This window comes from Primulina eburnea, chromosome 1 (genome assembly GCF_022965805.1).
Source record: "Primulina eburnea isolate SZY01 chromosome 1, ASM2296580v1, whole genome shotgun sequence".
Classification (NCBI taxonomy): domain Eukaryota; kingdom Viridiplantae; phylum Streptophyta; class Magnoliopsida; order Lamiales; family Gesneriaceae; genus Primulina; species Primulina eburnea.
The window spans coordinates 63,869,420-63,888,054 of record NC_133101.1 but is presented as its reverse complement, the minus strand read 5'-3'; the positions used below and the strand labels follow the sequence as shown (position 1 = coordinate 63,888,054).

Genomic DNA, 18,635 nt, shown 5'->3' with positions numbered 1-18,635 from the left:
GATCTTTTTTTTTCTATTTATTTTTTTAGTTTATATATCAAACTTGGAACACTATTTCTTATAATTACACTTTAATCATCATTTAAATATAAACCAAATAAATTATAAAAATATTGTATAAATACACAACGTGTGCATCGGTACACTTAGTGGTCACTAAAAGTGATAGCTTTTTTTGTTTAAATGTTGTTAAATCAGAAATTATGATCGAAGTTAATTAACTTGTAATAACTATATTTTATAGTAGGCAAAAACTTGTGTGAGACGGTCTCACGGGTCATATTTGTGAGACGGATCTCTTATTTGGGTCACTCATGAAAAAGTATTACTTTTTATGCTAAGAGTATTACTTTTTATTGTGAATATGGGTAGGGTGACCCGTCTCACGGATTATGACCCGTGAGACGGTCTCACATGAGACTCACTCTTTATAGTATCGTCGGTTTTAAGCTAAATGTTTTTCAAATAATAATGATCATATAGAAGAACGTGAAAATAAAAAGAGTGAGTCTCCTCATGTGAGACCGTCTCACAGATCCTAAGTTGTGAGACGGGTCAACCTTACCAATATTCACAATAAAAAGTAATACTCTTAGCATAAAAAGTAATATTTTTTCATGGATGACCCAAATAAAGATCCGTCTCACAAAATACGACCCGTGAGACCGTCTCACACAAGTTTTTGCCAAATAAAAAATAAAAAAATTGCTTCTATATTGTAGATAAACTCGATTTTTTTTAAAATATTAATTATTTGGTTTTTTAACTCTCGGGATAAAGGAAAAGAAAGCGAATTGATAGCTGTTTTAAAAAGTTGTGGATAGTAATGCCGCATATCCATCATCAAATCCAAACGGGGCTCTTGAAATATTTTCTATACGTAAGATTTCATTTTCCATGCAAATTATAAAATTGTTCTTTAATAAAGGTGGGCCAATATTTAGGAGCAAAAATCTTGTGTGAGACGATCTCACGAGTCGTATTTTGTGAGACGGATCTCTTATTTAGGTCCTCCATAGAAAATATTACTTTTTATGCTAAGAATATTAATTTTTATTGTAAATATCGGTAGAGTTGACGCGTCTCACAAATAAAGATTCGTGAAACCGTCTCACAAAAAGACCTACTCATATTTAAGTATATCAAGAGAACAATATGATGACAGCCCCACCATCGTTCCCAACTTTAACGATTAATAAATCGTATGCTACTTATATTAATTTATAATTATTTATAACTTTATTCATTTATTTACACTACAAATGCTTTGTTCAACAGGATTAACCTATTTCTAGTCGTTTTAGTTCACATAACATACATTTAAAATTATCAGTTTACAAGAAGCAAATAGAGGAAGAACACAGTTGTTGGATTTCATGTCGATTTTGAAAGGCACGAGCTTGAACGTAAGATGTACAAGCAAACTTGAGATATATTAGCCCAACCCCAATTGGTTTCAAAGTAATCTTCCAGAAGATTTCAAAACCATATTTACTTTTATAATCAGTGCTGCTACATACAGAGACATTGGTCAAATCTCAAAGAGGAAAGATGGAACTGTGACATTCATTTAAGCTCCAACGTCTAGACCTGGCTTAGAAATCAGGTCGACAAAAGATAATTTTCAGGCTATAATTGCCCTACTTGTTACTGTAGCCTATAAGCATCAACGTTAACAAGAGCAGCAGCAATTGTGTTGATTTCCTGAGAAACTAGAACCTTTCTGAGTAACTGCTGAGACAACTATGAAACACAAGTTTGTCTCATTGGTGTGAGAAGCCTTGCAAACCGGAGTGGAACACGAGCTCTAACTAAAGCTCCATTCTCGACATATTCCTGTCAAATGATAGCACCAAAGATATACGGTCAGAAAATATTCATGAAATGCTTACAAGATCTTCATTGCAGTAGCAGAATTTTTAATCAGATTGAAAATTACAAGATAGTGTTATTCTCTTATAATGGTGTCTTACGATTCAGTTGTTGCATTAATAAGACAGAATTTCGTTATACAAAAAGTTGACCCTCTATCCTAAATACAGCAATAGATGGTGCATGAAAAAAGAGAGAGAACACTTACAGTTTTCTCAACCATTCCAACTTGGTGTATGGTGCTTAATAGTTCTCCTTTGTCAAAAGGAATTAGAGCTTCCACCCACACCATCATATCCTATCGCATAAAAGTTAGCTGAGTTAAGTACATTGAATTTACATCTACAAACCTGCATTGTCAAAATGAAGATGTGGGAAAAAGTAATATTAGTGGTGTGGTGCGTTGTAACTCGTAAGTTATAGACATCAAGAACCTTTAATTTTTCTTGAACTGCATTACAGAAGTCATCCAACCCTTCACCGGTTAAAGCAGACATGCATACAACATCTACATTTATCTTGGCGTCAGACTTGATTTTGTCAGGGTCCTTTGCGTTATCAACCTGAAAAATAAGAATTAAATAGAGATGAAAGGGATATCATCCATTTCGTTTTAGTCCATGGACCTAGTATAAAAAATCTAGCACCTCAATCACCGTCAACAAACTTGTCTAGCATTGTATTATCATACCTTGTATAAGCCTGCTAAATTGTGAAAAAACCCAATTACTAGCCACATGACACTCACATGTGGCTCATCTGAGCTAGCTAACACAGACAGATTGTGCGACACATATTTGAGTAAGCTATCACTCCAAGATGATATATAGTACAGTGAAGTCAGTAGAGAATTTGGGAAGAGGATGTACTTGTAAATGTGGAAAATATACTAGATTGGGAAATTTGAATTGAAGTTGTCAAGCCATCTATAAGTGCTTAGTCAAAGCAAGAATTCAGTGTGAAACGGTCTAGCTTCCTCCACTTGTTGGAAAGGTACATCTCATTTAGAGATTCATTAATGAAATTGATTGAGATCCTATTTCTAGTCTACTTAAATTTTATTTATCACGATTTTCTGGATTAATTTTTATATTTTAACAATAATGATACTTCTTACTATATAGGCTAAGATATCAGCTGACCAACAACCAATTAAAAAATGGAAACCTATAAGATAAAGAATACACCAAATGACCCCCGGGTAGTTTTAAGCAAGAGGTATCAACTCGCTCTAGCACCATGTTAATAATAAAGAAAAAACTATATAATCATCCCGCATCCACAAACAAACTCATCACAGGGCTATAACACATTTAATATTTTCTCTTGATTTTAAAAACATAATCACCCCAGTATTATAGGCGAGAAAAAATCTTAAGAGATAAAGGACCAAATCTATTCACTAAATCATTAATAAAACTGAAATAAATTATTTACACGATATATGATTATTTTAACCATCATTTTGATGAATCAAAATAGATTTTATAACAGTCTTCACTGCTTATCTTGAGTCACTTTCAGATGATCACATGATGCGATTATGAGCGATTTGCCATTTTTCAGGTATTGAGTTTGCCAAGAGGATTTCGTAGGTAGACGAAAGAAAAACTAGAAATAGACCACGAGGGATTATGTGAACAACGAATTATCATTCTTAAGGATATAAAATGGCTTCAAGTACCTTGTTCCAAACGATTAACTTTGGTATAGACGATGCTTCAAGCTCTGAGAGAACTTTGTCCACAGCCTCGATCTGAAGCTCTGCCAGTGGATGGCTGATCCAAAGAGGGTGACATGATTAAAAGCTGAACATTGCAATATCACAGCCCCCTCTTAAATTGATCGTACCTAATATCTACTACATGCACCAGAAGTGATGACTCGGATATTTCTTCCAATGTTGCCCTAAACGCAGCTACCTGGGAGAAGAAAGACCAATATAATGAGAAAGGAACAGATTCTAAATTCATCAGATAAAACAATTGAATTGTTTCAATAAAAGTGCCAACCACACAGGAACAGCTATTATTCACAATTCAGAAAACATAATAGCACACATATCCTCTGACTACTGAAAAACAACCATGATATATCTAGAGTGCGAAAAGTCATACCAGTGTTGTTGGTAATTTTTGAATGAAGCCCACTGTATCAGTTAGAAGAAACTCCGTCCCGTTCTTCATCTAGACAAAAGATTATAAACACCCACGTTTAGGTATGCGGAAAAAGAAAGTGATAAAACAAAACTGCATTGACAAGAGAATTTTGTTACTAATTTAGACCACTAATAACATTCTTGGTGGACCTTGAAAATTTTAATTCTAACCTTGAAGCTACATTCTAAAAGAATGTTACTCTGCTTAGAATACTAACTGTGGAATCCATAAAAGAACATTTCTAATCATTAATGCCCAAAAGAAGCATTTGAGTTGATGAAAATATGTGCAATATGAAGGAATTTTTTTATCAGTTTATCACTAGTAATGTCAACCGCTTAGACCTTCCAAAACCCTTGAAATATTGATCAATTTTCGATAAAAGAAAACTGGCATGTTGTGAGGTGAAACTATCATCAGACAGTTGAAGAAAGTTTTTTCAGGAGCAATTTACTCACATGTACCCTTCTTGTAGTAGGATCAAGAGTTGCAAATAACTTGTCCTCAGCAAGAACATTTGCTCCAGTCAATTGATTTAAAAGTGTACTCTTTCCAGCATTTGTATACCCAACCTAATTATGGACAGATATCAGGTCTTGATATTATCCCCAAGCGAATACAAGTAAATGGTAATTTCCTACCAAAGAAACAACTGGAACAGGTACAGCAACACGTCTGTCCCTGTACTGCTTGCGGTGTTTACGGACAGATTCTATCTCTTTCTTGAGAGCACCTATCTGAAACAAGAAGAAGAATTGCACATTACACTTATACAGGACACACATTCAAGAAAGTTGAATACAGGAAATTTAAAGAAAAGGCAACAAGCAAATCAAAGTGCCTCACGGAGACAGACCAGCAGGGGATAAGTCATCAATTACAATTATTACAGGTTAGAACAATATGATTATAGACGGATATCCATGAAAAAATCAACAGCATGTAATAGTGGTTTTTGAGATCCAGAGTTTCAGACCGCTCAGAAACCTGTAATATTGACTGGGATGCAGGCAACTGTCTGCACATCCAGATTACATTTGACCATGTAACTCTAAAGCTCATTCACAAACTCCAGTCCAGTCCCATTTCCTTGCTTTTAACAACATAAAAGAGAATGTAAAATTATACTTTACTTTCCAGAATCTCTAATACCGCGCTTCACCCTTTTTTCCATATCTCATTTCTTTCTTCCATTTTTCTACAATTTTAACATCATCTTCTTTTATTTTCTCTATCTCAGTTTAATTACTTTATTTTCTCTCTTTCCTTTTTAATTATTAACAAATAAAGTGGATTCTTACCGCCACTTTCATACATGATACAACCAAAATCATAACACCACCACTGTGGTGCCACCTCATCCATAAGGCGACCAGTTATTTCTTCTTTTTTCTTTGAGTATCTTTGCTTTTACGAAAAAAATGGGTTGTCAAACGTTCGAGCCTTTTGGACTCAGCTTAGCCCAGAAATTATCATGAGCAACAATCGGGGAAGTTGAATTGTCCAATCCAGGACAGCATTTAAGCACTTGATAACTTCTCATAAATACAAAGGTAACAAAATTAAACAATTCCACGACAAGATGCAAAAATATCATAGTTTAGAAAACATAATCCTTGAATATAAATTACATTATAACATAAGGATTTGATGTCCTTGGATGACAGTACACAATAATGTAATAATATTGATTTGATTTATGCCTCACATCAATAAATTTAGAACAAAGTCTTTCTGCGATTAGTAAACAAAAAGCTGACAAAAAAATGTAACATAAATTTCGCCCTTGGATGAAATGTGAAATTTAGCAATAGTAGGAAAAGCAAACAGCACACCTGGTCACGTAAGATACGTTTATCAACTTCAATTTGTTTTTCACCCATACCCTTCACTTGGCCACCAGATTGACGCTCAAGGTGGGTCCACATTCTCGTCAGCCGGGGTAATTGATATTCCATCTGAGCCAATGAAACCTGCAAGCAAAAAAATTTATAGTCCGCATGAAGAAAAGATATACTTCAATACTATGTGCCTGAAGGCTGAAGCAAAGCGTACTTGCAAATGAAGCTTCACGTGTAGCCGCCCGCTGATTGAAAATATCGAGGATGAGAGCAGTGCGATCACACACTCTGACATCTCCCCCAAAGGCCTTTTCAAGATTTCGCAATTGCCTGTGTTCAAAATTTAAAAATATTATAAATGGGAGGGAGGAGAAAAAAATAAGCAATTTAACTTGAAACCCCCTGCATACAGATAAGGAGAAGCGAGGCAAAAACACACGGGCATTGACTGATAAAACACAATAAACAGGCACTTATATGGTCAGGAATTACATAGAATAACATATCCGGAAGTCTGGCAGAAAACTAACCCTGGCGAAAGTTCATCATCAAAAATCACAGTCTCCACATCAATTGCATGAATCGCACTCTTGATTTCTGCCACCTTTCCTGATCCTATGTATGTCCTCGAATTTGGCGTAGCTAGTCTGCATCAAAGTAAAACAATTGCGCCTCAGATAAGGGCATATCTTGATAATTTATCGTAAAATAACAAAACTTGCAAAACTACTACGTACTTTTGATAAGTAGAACCAACAACAGTTAATCCAGCTGTGTCAGCTAGCTGCTCTAATTCACTAATTGAGTCCTCAATGCCAAATGAGCCACCGGTGTCTTCACCTTTCCTTGCCACACCGACAATATAAGTCCTCTCTTCAAACACCTATGTTCGAACCCACCTATTAGTTTACAGAATGACGGGAAGAATATCCATGTTTGTTGTTTGAAATTCTGATTCTTTCCAGCCTTTTGGATGGACAAACTGAATCGTAATTATTGACACAGAATGAATAACTCAAAAGCATATAACCTCGTAAAAAAGAATGAATCAAAAACAAAAAGCAAAAATAGCTTCTTAAAAATAATAAATAAATAAGTAAGCTCAAGAATAGTTAGAAGACGAACCTCTCGTCCGTTTCGTAACTTGAACCTGCTATTGACATCTAAGTCTGCACTTTTCTTCAACCGAATTTCATGAGTAGCCTCATGAGCATCTTCCGCGTGAGTTCCAGGAACCCCATTGACAACTTCATGTACCTCATCCTCTGTTTGAACCTCGAACGAAACGTTCCGGTCCGAAACGCTGTCGTCTGGGTAGACAACTCCGACTCCATCCGCATGAAGAGCCTTAACGAGAAAACGTGAGCTGAGATTTCCGCAGGAAGCTTCGAATCTTAAACACTGGAGGGGTTTGATCTTGGGGTTTGGAGGCCATGGATGGTGATTTGGAAAGGAATGTTTGGAGATGGAGTAGCTGGATAAGCTCATGGTAAATCAATTATCACAAATTTGCGGAAACGAAAGAAACACACATAACTTTAATAAAAGGAATCATTCACCCTGACGGCACGGTCTGAAACCCGATAATCCGCCCGGTTCGATTAAAATTTTTCTTACACCAAAAATAATAATATAAATTTTCTGAAACCAATATTTATTTATTGAGTAGGTGAGACGATCTCACGAATCTTTAAATATAAGACGGGTCAATCTCACCGATATTCATAAAAAAAATAATACTAATAACATAAAAAATAATATTTTTTCATGGATTGCACAAATAAAATATCTGTCAAACAAAATACGACCCGTGAGATCGTCTCGTACAAATTTTTGTCTTTTTTTATCATAAAATATGAATGGAATTAATCCATTTAACATAATCAATCTCATCTCAAGAGAAAAAACTACAGAGCGAGTCTCTTGTGAGACCGTCTCATGGATATTAACCTGTGAGACAGATCAATCCTACCCATATCACAATAAAAAGTAATACTCTTAACATAAAAAGTAATACATTTTTCATGGATAACCCAAATAAGATATATGTCTCACAAATACGACCCACGAGACCGTCTTACACAAATTTTTACCAAAACTACACATTTTGTTATCATTAAAAACTGGAATTGAAAGTGTTGAAGAGATATTTTCAGTTGATTCGACGTAAGATCTGGCAGGGGTACCATCTTTAGTTTTATTACAAAAAGGCCACGTATTTTCTAATTCAATCTAATTAGTCTTATCTTGTTGGAGTTGGACTGAGTCCACATACTAGATTTGATTCCAATAAAATGAAATTAAAAATCTTCTTTTGCCAAAGAAGGAAATTTATGTAAAAAATAAATGCTTCAGGCTTGAACAAGTACAGTGATACATTAAAAAAACTCTAATTACACAAAAGTGCCAACGACTAAATTTCAGATGACTGAAGGAAATATCACACAGATGTGACGGAAGTTAGAGATCGTATGAATCGAGCTAACCTTGCCTAATCTTGGTTATTGGCTTCATACATTCTCCAAAAAGCTATTGACACTACATAAATACACAACATTCGGCCAATAACATCTAAATGTTATTTATGCCTCCATAGAGTTGAGTGTTCAGAACAAATATTCAATTTTTTTTTCTTTTCCAATGGATATATTTTTTTCTTTTCCCTTGGTATTCTCGGAAAGGGAAGAAACACAATAACTTCCAGCAATAACACGAGGGGAAGGGGGTGTTACAGGTTTTCCCAATTTCGTTTATATTAGACTTTGTCGTCGTGGAACCACCATCTCGTCTCCTTGGGAGATCTTCCATTCTTACAGTTCTTCACGTAGCGATCATTATCAGCTGGATGTTGCTGCAGCATAAAAACCGAACTCAAGTGATCAATTATCTGGGTTGACATAGAAGAAGCCACGGAAGTTCGTGGGAGTAAAACACTCTAACAAGCAAAATTGGATATACCTTCACCGTAGAGCTTGATAGCATAGAGAGAATGCTGATGCAAATTGAACTAACAGTCATTGCCGGGGACCACGAATCATATAAAATATCTGTGTGGATAAATAACACAAAAAAGAAAGAAAGTTCAAATTTCCAAACTGAACAAACAAACAAGCGCTTCTGCGGTTTCCATGAGAATTGAGTTTTGCAAAGAGATCCAAAACATAGATGATATGGCTACAATACTTAAAAAGTTACTCACAGTAGTCATTGCTTTGATTTCAAGAAACAGACTAGATAAAATAACAACATACTCAATCTAGAGAACAAGAGAAATAAGATAAACAACGTAATACTAATCTATCCGTAACTCATTTCTCATTTATCCACAACTTCCTGGTAACATTAGGCAGTCTGCATATCTCGAGTATCAGACTGGTAGCTACAATACGCATGTTGTATTGTAGACAATGGATGGGAATTCCAAATACTAACTCAAATCCCCTAGATACTGGAATTCAGCATGCACAAATGTTCAGCCTCAGTTAGATGCAATATATCATGTCTCAGTCGACCATCTCTCCCAAGATGCGAAAACGCCGAAAAGGCAAGAAGCTTCGATAAAGTTCAAAAGATCGAAGGAAAGAACGAAAAATCCAGGTACTTAATAGCTCAAATTTCGACGCAACACTCACAGAGAGTAAAATCTAGTAATCAAGGATAACTTGGTAAAGTAGGTCGTCAATCATACCCAAGAAGTCTTTTTCTTCGTGCCATCTCCTAATGACTACTGAGTGAATATTCCAAATTAGTACAAAAGGATTGTCATTGACCAGCATTGTATCAAGTAGAAAGGTCTTAATCCATTCTGGATTTAGCAACATTAGTTTGAATGACAAGTACAGAAGAAAATGGGAAGCATATTGACTCACCCTCCACATAACATCATGACGGTGATCAAGTAACACGTGCCGGAGCACAATTCAAATGATCCATCGAGAATATATGGAGGTCCGATGATCATTTAAAGATAAGAGCAAGTGAAGTGTGAGACACTAAAAGGCTCAATGGACGATGATTAAGCCAACAATTGCAGCGGCCCATGGGTTGTGATAAATCATAAACAAGCTGAAGTATCAGTTGAAATAAAGCCTGGACTCAGTTCTATATTAGCATATAGGCCAAGTTGCCCAAAAATGGGCCTAAATATTACATTTAGTATTTGAAATGTTTTTCTTTCCTTTATTTCATTTAGGCTCAAAAGCTTTTTGTTTCAAACCCATTTTTATCAGTTTGTTCGGCTTCATATAAAGAAAAAGTTAAAACACGTGGCTGATGAAGCAGATATCATATAATGTTCAAGCTTGATATTTATTGAGAAATTTCTTTCGATCCCGGTCTTTGGAGAACTTTGCGAGCTTATCAAAGTTATTCTTCCAGCTCACAAAGTTATTGTCACAGTTTCCAAATCAACTTATAACTCTCTTAATTTCCATAAGCATTGTACTAATGCTTCTTCTTGACCTTCCATGTGTGTTTCTTGTTGAGAGTCGGTTCAAGGTTTTGTTCTTGTTGAATCTAACCCAGGTTTAGCTTTATTGTGGTTTGATACAACACATAGATCATCGTTGCAAACTTGCAATAGTCTCTTTGGATTCGAATGCCCTTTCCACTTGTTCCTTGAATTTTCAAGGGCACATTATTATTGAGCCACTGAAAACGAGAGTATAGCAAAAAAACAAGCTTTACTATCACTACCAAACTTTTTTCACCTCTTTTCTCTTTACAAGCTTTATTAAAGGCATTATAATGACTTCAAAACTAAACTGAGTAATGTTTCGCCATCATCATTCAAAATGAATAGCTGATTACGAAGTCCAGAAAACCAAAACAAATTGGCAGGTATACTAGGTACAAAACAAATATGCAAAAATATTTGTTAAGTAAAAAGGCAAAGAAACAAACAAATGACATCTAGGATTCTAGGAGTGCGCGGAAACAAACCTAAGCATATGTGACCATTGCTGTAAATGTGGGGATGAAGAGGAGCAGGGGGGACAAAAATAACCTGCCCAAAAATGAAGATAATTACAAAAAAATCAACCAAACTAAACGACCCATAAACAATAATCAAACAAATGAATTCAACAGTACCGTATGAAAATAGTTAACAAGTCATATTATCCAAGCCATGCATTTAGTCGAGAAGATATAAATCAACCAAACTTATACTTTCGAAAAAATACAAAAATGGTAACTGCCCTGCTTCCAATAAGTCGGTCCCATGACTTCACGTGGTTAAATCCTTAAAATTATGTTCAAGCAGTCAGAAATGAAAGAACGATCAAATCTTTAAACAAAATACCTGCGGAGCCTCCATCGGATAATGCTCCGGAAAATCAACCTGAAGCTGGTAGGTTTCTCCAGAGTACAACGTTCCCGGAGCACCGTTGACTTCAATCACCCAGCTAATCACACCAAGAACCACTGAATCGTTACCGCTAATTCCTAACTTCCAAATCAATTCCCAAAAAAACGTAAAGGAAAAACAGAAAACAATTCAATCAGCTCAGAAAAGGGGTAAACCTTTGAAGATTATCAGTAACTTTGTGCTCGAAACCCGCAGGCGGATTCACCTGCCACTCCACCAACTCTTTCTGCAACCGATTACATGCGATCTTGCTCAACGCCTTCATTACCCATAATATTCCGACAAAACAAAAATCAAAGAAACCGATCAAATTTCTCCCAAAACAAACAAGATTCCACAAGGGCTACACGTGCACAAATACGAAAAAAAACACAGACGCACACACACACATCAACAAATCAATATATACTATCCAGAATTAAAAAGGGGACCTTGCGTGAAGAAGCGGATGAAGAGTTCATGGCGTATTGGGAATTGTTTAGAGAGAGAATTTCCTTTCTGAGCCGAAACGATGCGTAGCGGTAGCGCTTAATTTCCAAGGATTCTTGTGTGTTAAGTTTATGAGAATAAAATTAAATAAATAAAGAAGTTTTTTTTATATATTTTATTTAAATAAGTTTCTAATTAAGTAGCAGTACTCCCAAAAAAGGATAATTGTGTTTGGTCAAAAGAAAGAAACAGATCCTACGGCGGTGGTTGATTAGGTCCACACGTGTTGCGGTAATGATTGACGCCACGTGGCTCGTTTATTCACGTGACTGGACTCATTGGTGTGTTCATTTTTTTTATTTTTTATTTTTGTAAAATCAGATTTTAAATCATAAAATAAGATTTGAATTTTCTAAAATTTGTCGAAAATTGTAAACTATGAATAGTTTAATGTATTGATTTTTTTAAAAAAAATATTATTCGAGATTATTAGTATATACACCTTAAAAGTTGGTACAACTACAAGTAGAGTATTTTATCCTTGATTTTAAAAAATACACTCGGATGCACTTAATTTAAATTGAAAATAGATTTTTCGCTTCTCGGTGTAAGATCGGTTCATCCATGTTCTCTCCGCCTAAAAGCCCGCTCATTATCCATGCAACATCATAACACCGACGATCACCCCCCACTTTCTTCGACCTCGAGTCTCACAAGATGCTCTCTTATAAAGCATGAAATCACAATTAAAATGAGAGGGCGCTAATTCTCTCCAAATTAGTGGTCCTTTGGTGAACATATGAACAATAAAGCCCAACAAAAAAGTTTTCAAATGGGTCACTTGCCTGCTTCATTTACAGGCCTGCAATCTGTGGTATATATAGTACCGTTAAAATCCAGTTTTAGCTTATATTGCAGTACGTCTCGAGCATTTCGACGGCGAAGTATTTTTGGTTGGAAGGACAAAGAATAAATAATGTTTAATATAACGATGATAAATTATTGAAACGAATCTAATTATAATTTGTCTTATAAAACAAGATTGTGTTAATTTTGGATGAATTTGATATTAATTTGAACAACTCATTTTAAAAAAAAACTAAAATATCATATAGTTTTAAAATCTAGTCTGAGTTACTGTGGCTATACCCAATCATAGTTTTCAGCTGTAAACATTGTATTATGTGCTTTCTCTGTTGGAATGCCGGTCTAATACTTAGTTGATTAGTAGAAGATCATAAAACATATATGTTGAATTATCATTAAAAAAAACATCTTTTTTCCGGTTATGTCATTATAAAGAGTGTTGGATTGAAAAATACGTTAAGCTTTTGGGATTTATACCTCATGGACATTAGGTCTAAACCACATTTGGGACCCTTGACCCATCTCCAACCAAAGTGGAAGACTCAACACGTGCTCATGTATTCTCCTTATAAATACCAGGTTCAGATGTCTAACTCGAGGATTCAATATATTGTTTTTTTAGCAGCACCCTTAACTGATCATCGTCTATATCCTCAGTCTCTGACTTGCATCGGGAGACTACGCCGAGACACTTTTCTGGCCCCCTTTAACGGTCTTATTCGTAAATTCACGCTCAGGACAATTTCGAAATGTGTCTGAACTAATGACGTTTGCTGGAATCAGATCCCAAATTCTCCTTTATTATTATTGAAGATTTGGATTTAAAGACATAGTTGATACTTGGTATTTTAACTATCAGAATCTGTAGGCATGGTATTTTCCATAGCTTTAAAAGTGGCTTATCTATTTCCAAAACAATCATACATTACTTCACAAAATCCCGAGAAAAGGAACAAAAAAATTGCAATACCCCTTATCGAATAAAATACTTGCCTTTTTCACCTTTACATACAACAAAATTTGTGATCTATTTCTCATACGATCACGTATACCCACCCCTTCCATGATTACAATGAAGCTATGTCGAGATCAAAGGAAGGCTTAAATATCCCTTGTCCATTGGCTAATATATTCCTTGGATCAAATTTCATTTTTCTTTCGCTAAATAATTCCCATTTATCTCCAAAATGATGCATCCACTCTTGTTGCGTGGTGTAATGAGGAAGATATTGTTTCACTTCGATACCTTTGTCTTTGCAGAATCTTAGGATTTGCTTATTCTGATTTTCCAAGAATTTCAGAGTTTGTGTTTCATCACCATTATCTAATGCTGATCTGAGAAATGCCACGAGATAAAACACATTTTCATTTGGTGTTACCGCAGAATTCTTCTCGTCCCATCTGCAAATGTCAAGATTATGATTTGAGAATCCATTCAAGCATTCAAAATGCATGAATATATACAGAGAGAGAGAGAGAGAGAGAGGGTGGGGGGTGGGGGTGCGTGCTTACTTGTTCTTATTCATGGGGTATATTAGGATTGGCCCACTAGTCTTATTCCCCAAAATGCCTTTGAACACGCCTTTATCGAAGTCTGTAATTCTTGATTTAGGGACAAACAGATTAAGCCATGGGTGTGGCACATCCCATAGATTCTTGGCTCGGAGTTTCAACTCGGCCTTGTGAACCCGGTCCAAGAAATCAACGTAAGGAAGATCGGTCGTAAACTCCGTGGCTGGTATATAATTTAGTTTCTTTAGCAATGCCTCCACTTCCTGAAATGACATGAACAACCTCGAGCTATTCAGTCGAATCATCTTAAGGAATCCGACCGGGAAGTTTTGACAAGAACGACTAAGTTTATACTTGGATGTATGGTTTCAACTTTCTTGTTCATTCGGATCGACGAGATCTTAAATATTTTCTCAAATCAAATCTATCGAAAAAGTGTAATTTACTATAAATTGAACTTATTTACTACCAGAATTGAAGGAACAACAAGTATGCCGATGTAAACTAAAAAGTAGAGTTAAAAGTGTATGTTTCCTATTAAGATGCAAGTATATATTCTTTGATAACATAAAATCATGGTCGCAATAAACTAATGAATCCAACATGTCATGCATGTTCATTTCGTCTTTTAATGGCTTTTGCTTTCAGAAAGTAATCAATAATAAAACTTTAAAAATTATAAAAGAGATTACACAATCTAATGAACATATATCTTATAGGCCGTAGACTATATGTAATACTAGTGCTACATTTATAAAATATTCGAGTTCCCTATTGTTATAGTTAAATACAGATTAACATAAAGAGGATATAATCTTTGTAGGATCCCCCTTTTGCTATCAATATCTCAAATGGGCTTCTGCTAATCGACACGATATTGCTTATTTTATGACAACTTTCCCCGCTTTTCCGGATAATTCAGACAATTTTACGTCGTGGGTGCATCCTGAATGATTCTCACAATTATATGTGACAAAGATATACTAAAATAATTTAAATATCAATCATTAAGGAAAATTTATGCCTTTTAACTTTTAGATATGGGTATCTCACTCGATACTACTACACAGGGTGAGGCTATCAACTCCAGGTGCAGCACAGTAGTTGAATCAGTGAGCTCCACATGTACTCCACCGAGTGCGTTACGTTACATCCGCTGGAGCATAGACTCATCCCAGTGTACATACTTTTAATTATTTATCTATTCCAGGATAATTAAAGGTTTCTTGCCATGGCCTAACTGGTCAACAATTGATGTAATTAAAAATATTAGCATAAACTGGTCCACGACACGTAAACGGTTAAGATAGTTGTTTTTTTAAGGCAAAAATAAAATCTTATAATCACTTTCGGAACCAAAAAAAAAAAAGATAAAAAAATCTCGACTCGGACATATAAGTTATCTGCTTGCTAAGTAAATTAGGTGTTAGTTAATTTACCTTGTCTATAGCTTGAGCATTGGATTGATGGTAATTCTTGGCTATTTCCAGGCAGTACAAGACACCAGCATCGGCGTGGAGAGATGAAATCTTAACAGGGTTGCGTGGGGAGAAGAACGAAGACCGCCAGTTGTTTATTAGCCCTTCGTCGACTATAACGAAACCTTCTACGTAGTCAAATTTCAGTGTCGCGGGTTGTGTATGCAAGGATATAAGGGACTCCTGGTCTTCCGCGAAGGCCGAAAAATTGGAGTACAGTACTCTGATCCACCTCACCTGATCATTGAACGAACACAAATATCTTTATTGATACATAGGATGCTAGAATCGTTAATAGATGGTTCATGGCGATTTTGCCTGCCTTAATTAGTGGTGAAAAAAGACACAGTCCAGCTCGTTGTTTATTCTTGCCAGACCGAATTATGAATTCCGTACTAGATCGGGAGAAGTGTGTCGCCATTGATCCACATTCATATATATAATTGGACGTCAAATTTGGAATAATTATAAACTTTACATGTAACAATTCCATGCAGACAAAAGAGGACACGTAAACAACAGTGACAACCAATTTGAATTAAATTAAAGGAGGAAGGCGTCCAAAAGTTGGTTTCAAAATGGACCCAATTTCTCGCCCCTAATGTCATGAAATTTGTTGGGTCACTGTCATTACATAGTACAAGGTAAATTAAACAGAAAGATTTTTTATTTTTATTTTTGGGTAAGAAAAAAGACTGAAGAAAGAGACATGCATACCTTTTGAGGGGCCCTTTCAAGTGCAATTCTAGCCCTGGTAATGATCCCAAATTGCCCCTAGCCCACCAAGAACAGCATGGTACAGTTCCCAGTTTTGATCCTCTGAACATGTCACCACTTCACCCTTGCCTGTTTGACATATTCAAACTCATTTTAAATTTGTTTGAGTTACCATTTTCAAAACGCAAGTTTTGTCTTCCAAAATCTATTAGTAGTTTATGAATAAGTCAAACAGACATTACACGTGAATTAATTTATTTTCAGGCAAAAATTAACAATCTCAAGTGGTGCCAAAACACAAGTTGTTATTAATAAATTGTAAAATATCACACATATATCCAGTTTTTGCAATCTCGTATAGTGATTCATCCCAATATCTTAATCACTAAAAGTCAGAATTTTCCTATATAAATTGTTTCTATATATTATTGAAGACCTAGCGAGAAAGTCACAAAAAATAGTTCTTTATATTTCCCTCATGCATAGTCTTTATAATTAGTTCAAACGCTTTACAAACAAACTCACATGGAAAAGATTTAGGGAATAATTAAGATAATTAATATGCATAAATATAATATAGGATTTAAGTATTTATCCGTTCAAAACCTGTGACGACTTCAAGCTCATGCACATTACTAATCTGAGGTCCATGATTGAAAGCTTGTCCACTGATACCCGCATTAGAGATAGTACCTCCGACTGAAAGGTACAAGTAATCCGTCCACGATTTCGGAGCCAGGCCATGCTCCAAGGTGGATTGCAGAACATCTATCCATAACTCCCCACCCCACACGTCCACGTACATCAATTTTTCCGAAACCCTGACCGGCCTGCCAGAGCCACTCATCTGTATGACGACGCCGTTCCTGGTCATGGCCTGCCCATTTATGGAGTGCCCGTGCCCTCTAGCAGAGACGCTGAACCCGAGAGCCGATTCGTATGATGACCTTACGAGCCGAGCAACGTCCCGAGCGGAAGCCGGGTGCAGAACAGCCATTGGCTCTGTGCCGCGCAAGCCACCGAAGTCACGGGAAGCTGAGACGACGTCGGACGGGTCCACGCTGAGGTGGCCTTCCAGATCACCGAAACGGAGTATCTCCGTGGGGTAGACGGCCAAGCCGACGGTGACAATCAAGCGGCAGATTGCAAACGTTAGAAGAAACTTGGTAACCATTTGCGGAGCTAGGGAGGATAAGAATTAAATGGTGGAGACAGCGGGCCGGGGATATGGAGAAGAAGAAGTAGTAGTAGCTGGATGTTGTTATGGGGACAAAAGATGTTGTTGGGAAATCGTGGAGCTAACGTAATTCGGGATTGCACTTTAAAGATTTTGTGCACAACATGAACAGATTTTATCGTTTCCTTTCTCTGCTTTTTTCGCTGCTCACGTTATGGGACAAGTCTGTGCGTGTGATTTTGTGTGTAGCAGTGCGTGTTCTTTCAGGTTAGATGAGGTTTGTGTGTGTGTCAGTGTGTGATTTTGTGTGTGTGTTTATAATGAAGCATCCATGTGAAGTTTAAGAGTTTAAATAAATAACCCACATAATATAATAATAATTTTTTATTTATTTAAATAATCAGATCGAGGAATTAGGTGCTGACGGTTGAGTGAGTTAGATATCGTCCAACAAACAATATTTATTCTTAAATGTAATGACCCATGATGTTTGTTGTTCTATGTATTGGATGTAATTTTAATATATCCTAACTAATTAAGACATAAATACTTGCTGAGATCAGAGCTAAGATCACCGGTTGCGATTGCGGGTTCCAAAATTATATATATATATATATATAAAATAGTAGCATTTTCTCGATCGATCGAATATAATGGTAAGTAAAATAAAATTTGAGAGCGGATTGTGTCTGGAAAACGAGATACAAAGAAATGAGAAATCACGTGTGAGGGAATGAGGCTGACACGTGTGGGAGGAGAAGGGTCCACAGTGGGATACGAAGATCTCCCAGCAATGGAGAATTCACGTGGGATGGCGCAGAGACAAGACGACGACGTAACAATGGATTTTCTGGATTCACCCCTCTCGCTTTGGAACTAATTAATACACAGATTCATCGTCTCTCAACAGATTCTGCAATAATTTGTCGTCCTGATCGTGGAACGATATTGATACATCATATCTTCAATTCAAATATGTATCTTGATTTTATCACTACTAGCTAGTCATCCACCACGATGATTAATTCAACGTTAAATTAATATTTCAAAAAAGGAATAGTTTTAGTCAAAAACTTATGTGAGACGATCTCACAGATCGTATTTTGTGATACGAATCTTTTATTTTGGGTCTTCCATGAAAAAATATTACATTTTATTGTGAATGGAAGACTAGTTCTATTTCCATGTATTTGTTAATATTCGACTTGTGTAGAA

At 36.0% G+C, this 18,635-nt stretch overlaps 3 protein-coding genes across 3 annotated transcripts; all 3 read right to left on the bottom strand.

The window, feature by feature from the left end:
• Nucleotides 1–1,280: 1,280 nt before the first annotated feature.
• LOC140840779 (uncharacterized) lies at nt 1,281–7,401 on the bottom strand. Its single transcript, XM_073207946.1, has 13 exons — nt 6,998–7,401; nt 6,610–6,755; nt 6,403–6,519; nt 6,095–6,202; nt 5,867–6,011; nt 4,673–4,768; nt 4,490–4,603; nt 3,990–4,058; nt 3,724–3,794; nt 3,557–3,650; nt 2,307–2,435; nt 2,081–2,170; nt 1,281–1,836 (listed from the first exon to the last, which is right to left on the bottom strand). Exons 1-13 carry the CDS (start codon nt 7,358–7,360, stop codon nt 1,744–1,746), a joined length of 1,635 nt encoding a protein of 544 aa, XP_073064047.1. The 5' UTR covers nt 7,361–7,401; the 3' UTR covers nt 1,281–1,743.
• Nucleotides 7,402–8,229: 828 nt separating this feature from the next.
• LOC140840775 (probable ubiquitin-conjugating enzyme E2 18) lies at nt 8,230–11,792 on the bottom strand. The gene is made up of 6 exons (XM_073207940.1): nt 11,672–11,792; nt 11,396–11,499; nt 11,175–11,277; nt 10,814–10,877; nt 8,831–8,919; nt 8,230–8,723 (listed from the first exon to the last, which is right to left on the bottom strand). The coding sequence occupies exons 1-6, from the start codon at nt 11,699–11,701 to the stop codon at nt 8,628–8,630; spliced, it is 486 nt and encodes a 161-aa protein (XP_073064041.1). The 5' UTR covers nt 11,702–11,792; the 3' UTR covers nt 8,230–8,627.
• A 1,632-nt stretch (nt 11,793–13,424) lies between these two features.
• LOC140813991 (cytokinin dehydrogenase 5-like) lies at nt 13,425–17,725 on the bottom strand. The gene is given in 6 exon segments (XM_073172837.1): nt 13,425–13,937; nt 14,049–14,311; nt 15,488–15,763; nt 16,244–16,300; nt 16,302–16,372; nt 16,850–17,725. Coding segments are annotated over 6 exon segments (1,569 nt in total). The 5' UTR covers nt 17,418–17,725; the 3' UTR covers nt 13,425–13,603.
• Between the last annotated feature and the right edge of the window lie 910 nt (nt 17,726–18,635).

What these genes read in the sequence shown, in the direction of transcription:
- LOC140840779 (XM_073207946.1), bottom strand. Translation starts at nt 7,360, where the DNA reads ATGAGCTTATCCAGCTACTCCATCTCCAAACATTCCTTTCCAAATCAC. An exon ending in GCGGCTACACGTGAAGCTTC is followed by an intron (nt 6,012 to 6,094) that starts ATTTGCAAGTAC and finishes TAAATTTTTTTG; the next exon opens with CTTGCAGGTTTCATTGGCTC. An exon ending in AAAAATTACCAACAACACTG is followed by an intron (nt 3,795 to 3,989) that starts GTATGACTTTTC and finishes TTCTTCTCCCAG; the next exon opens with GTAGCTGCGTTTAGGGCAAC.
- LOC140840775 (XM_073207940.1), bottom strand. Translation starts at nt 11,701, where the DNA reads ATGAACTCTTCATCCGCTTCTTCACGCAAG. An exon ending in CATCCGCTTCTTCACGCAAG is followed by an intron (nt 11,500 to 11,671) that starts GTCCCCTTTTTA and finishes TGGGTAATGAAG; the next exon opens with GCGTTGAGCAAGATCGCATG. An exon ending in ATCCGATGGAGGCTCCGCAG is followed by an intron (nt 10,878 to 11,174) that starts GTATTTTGTTTA and finishes ATTTTTGGGCAG; the next exon opens with GTTATTTTTGTCCCCCCTGC.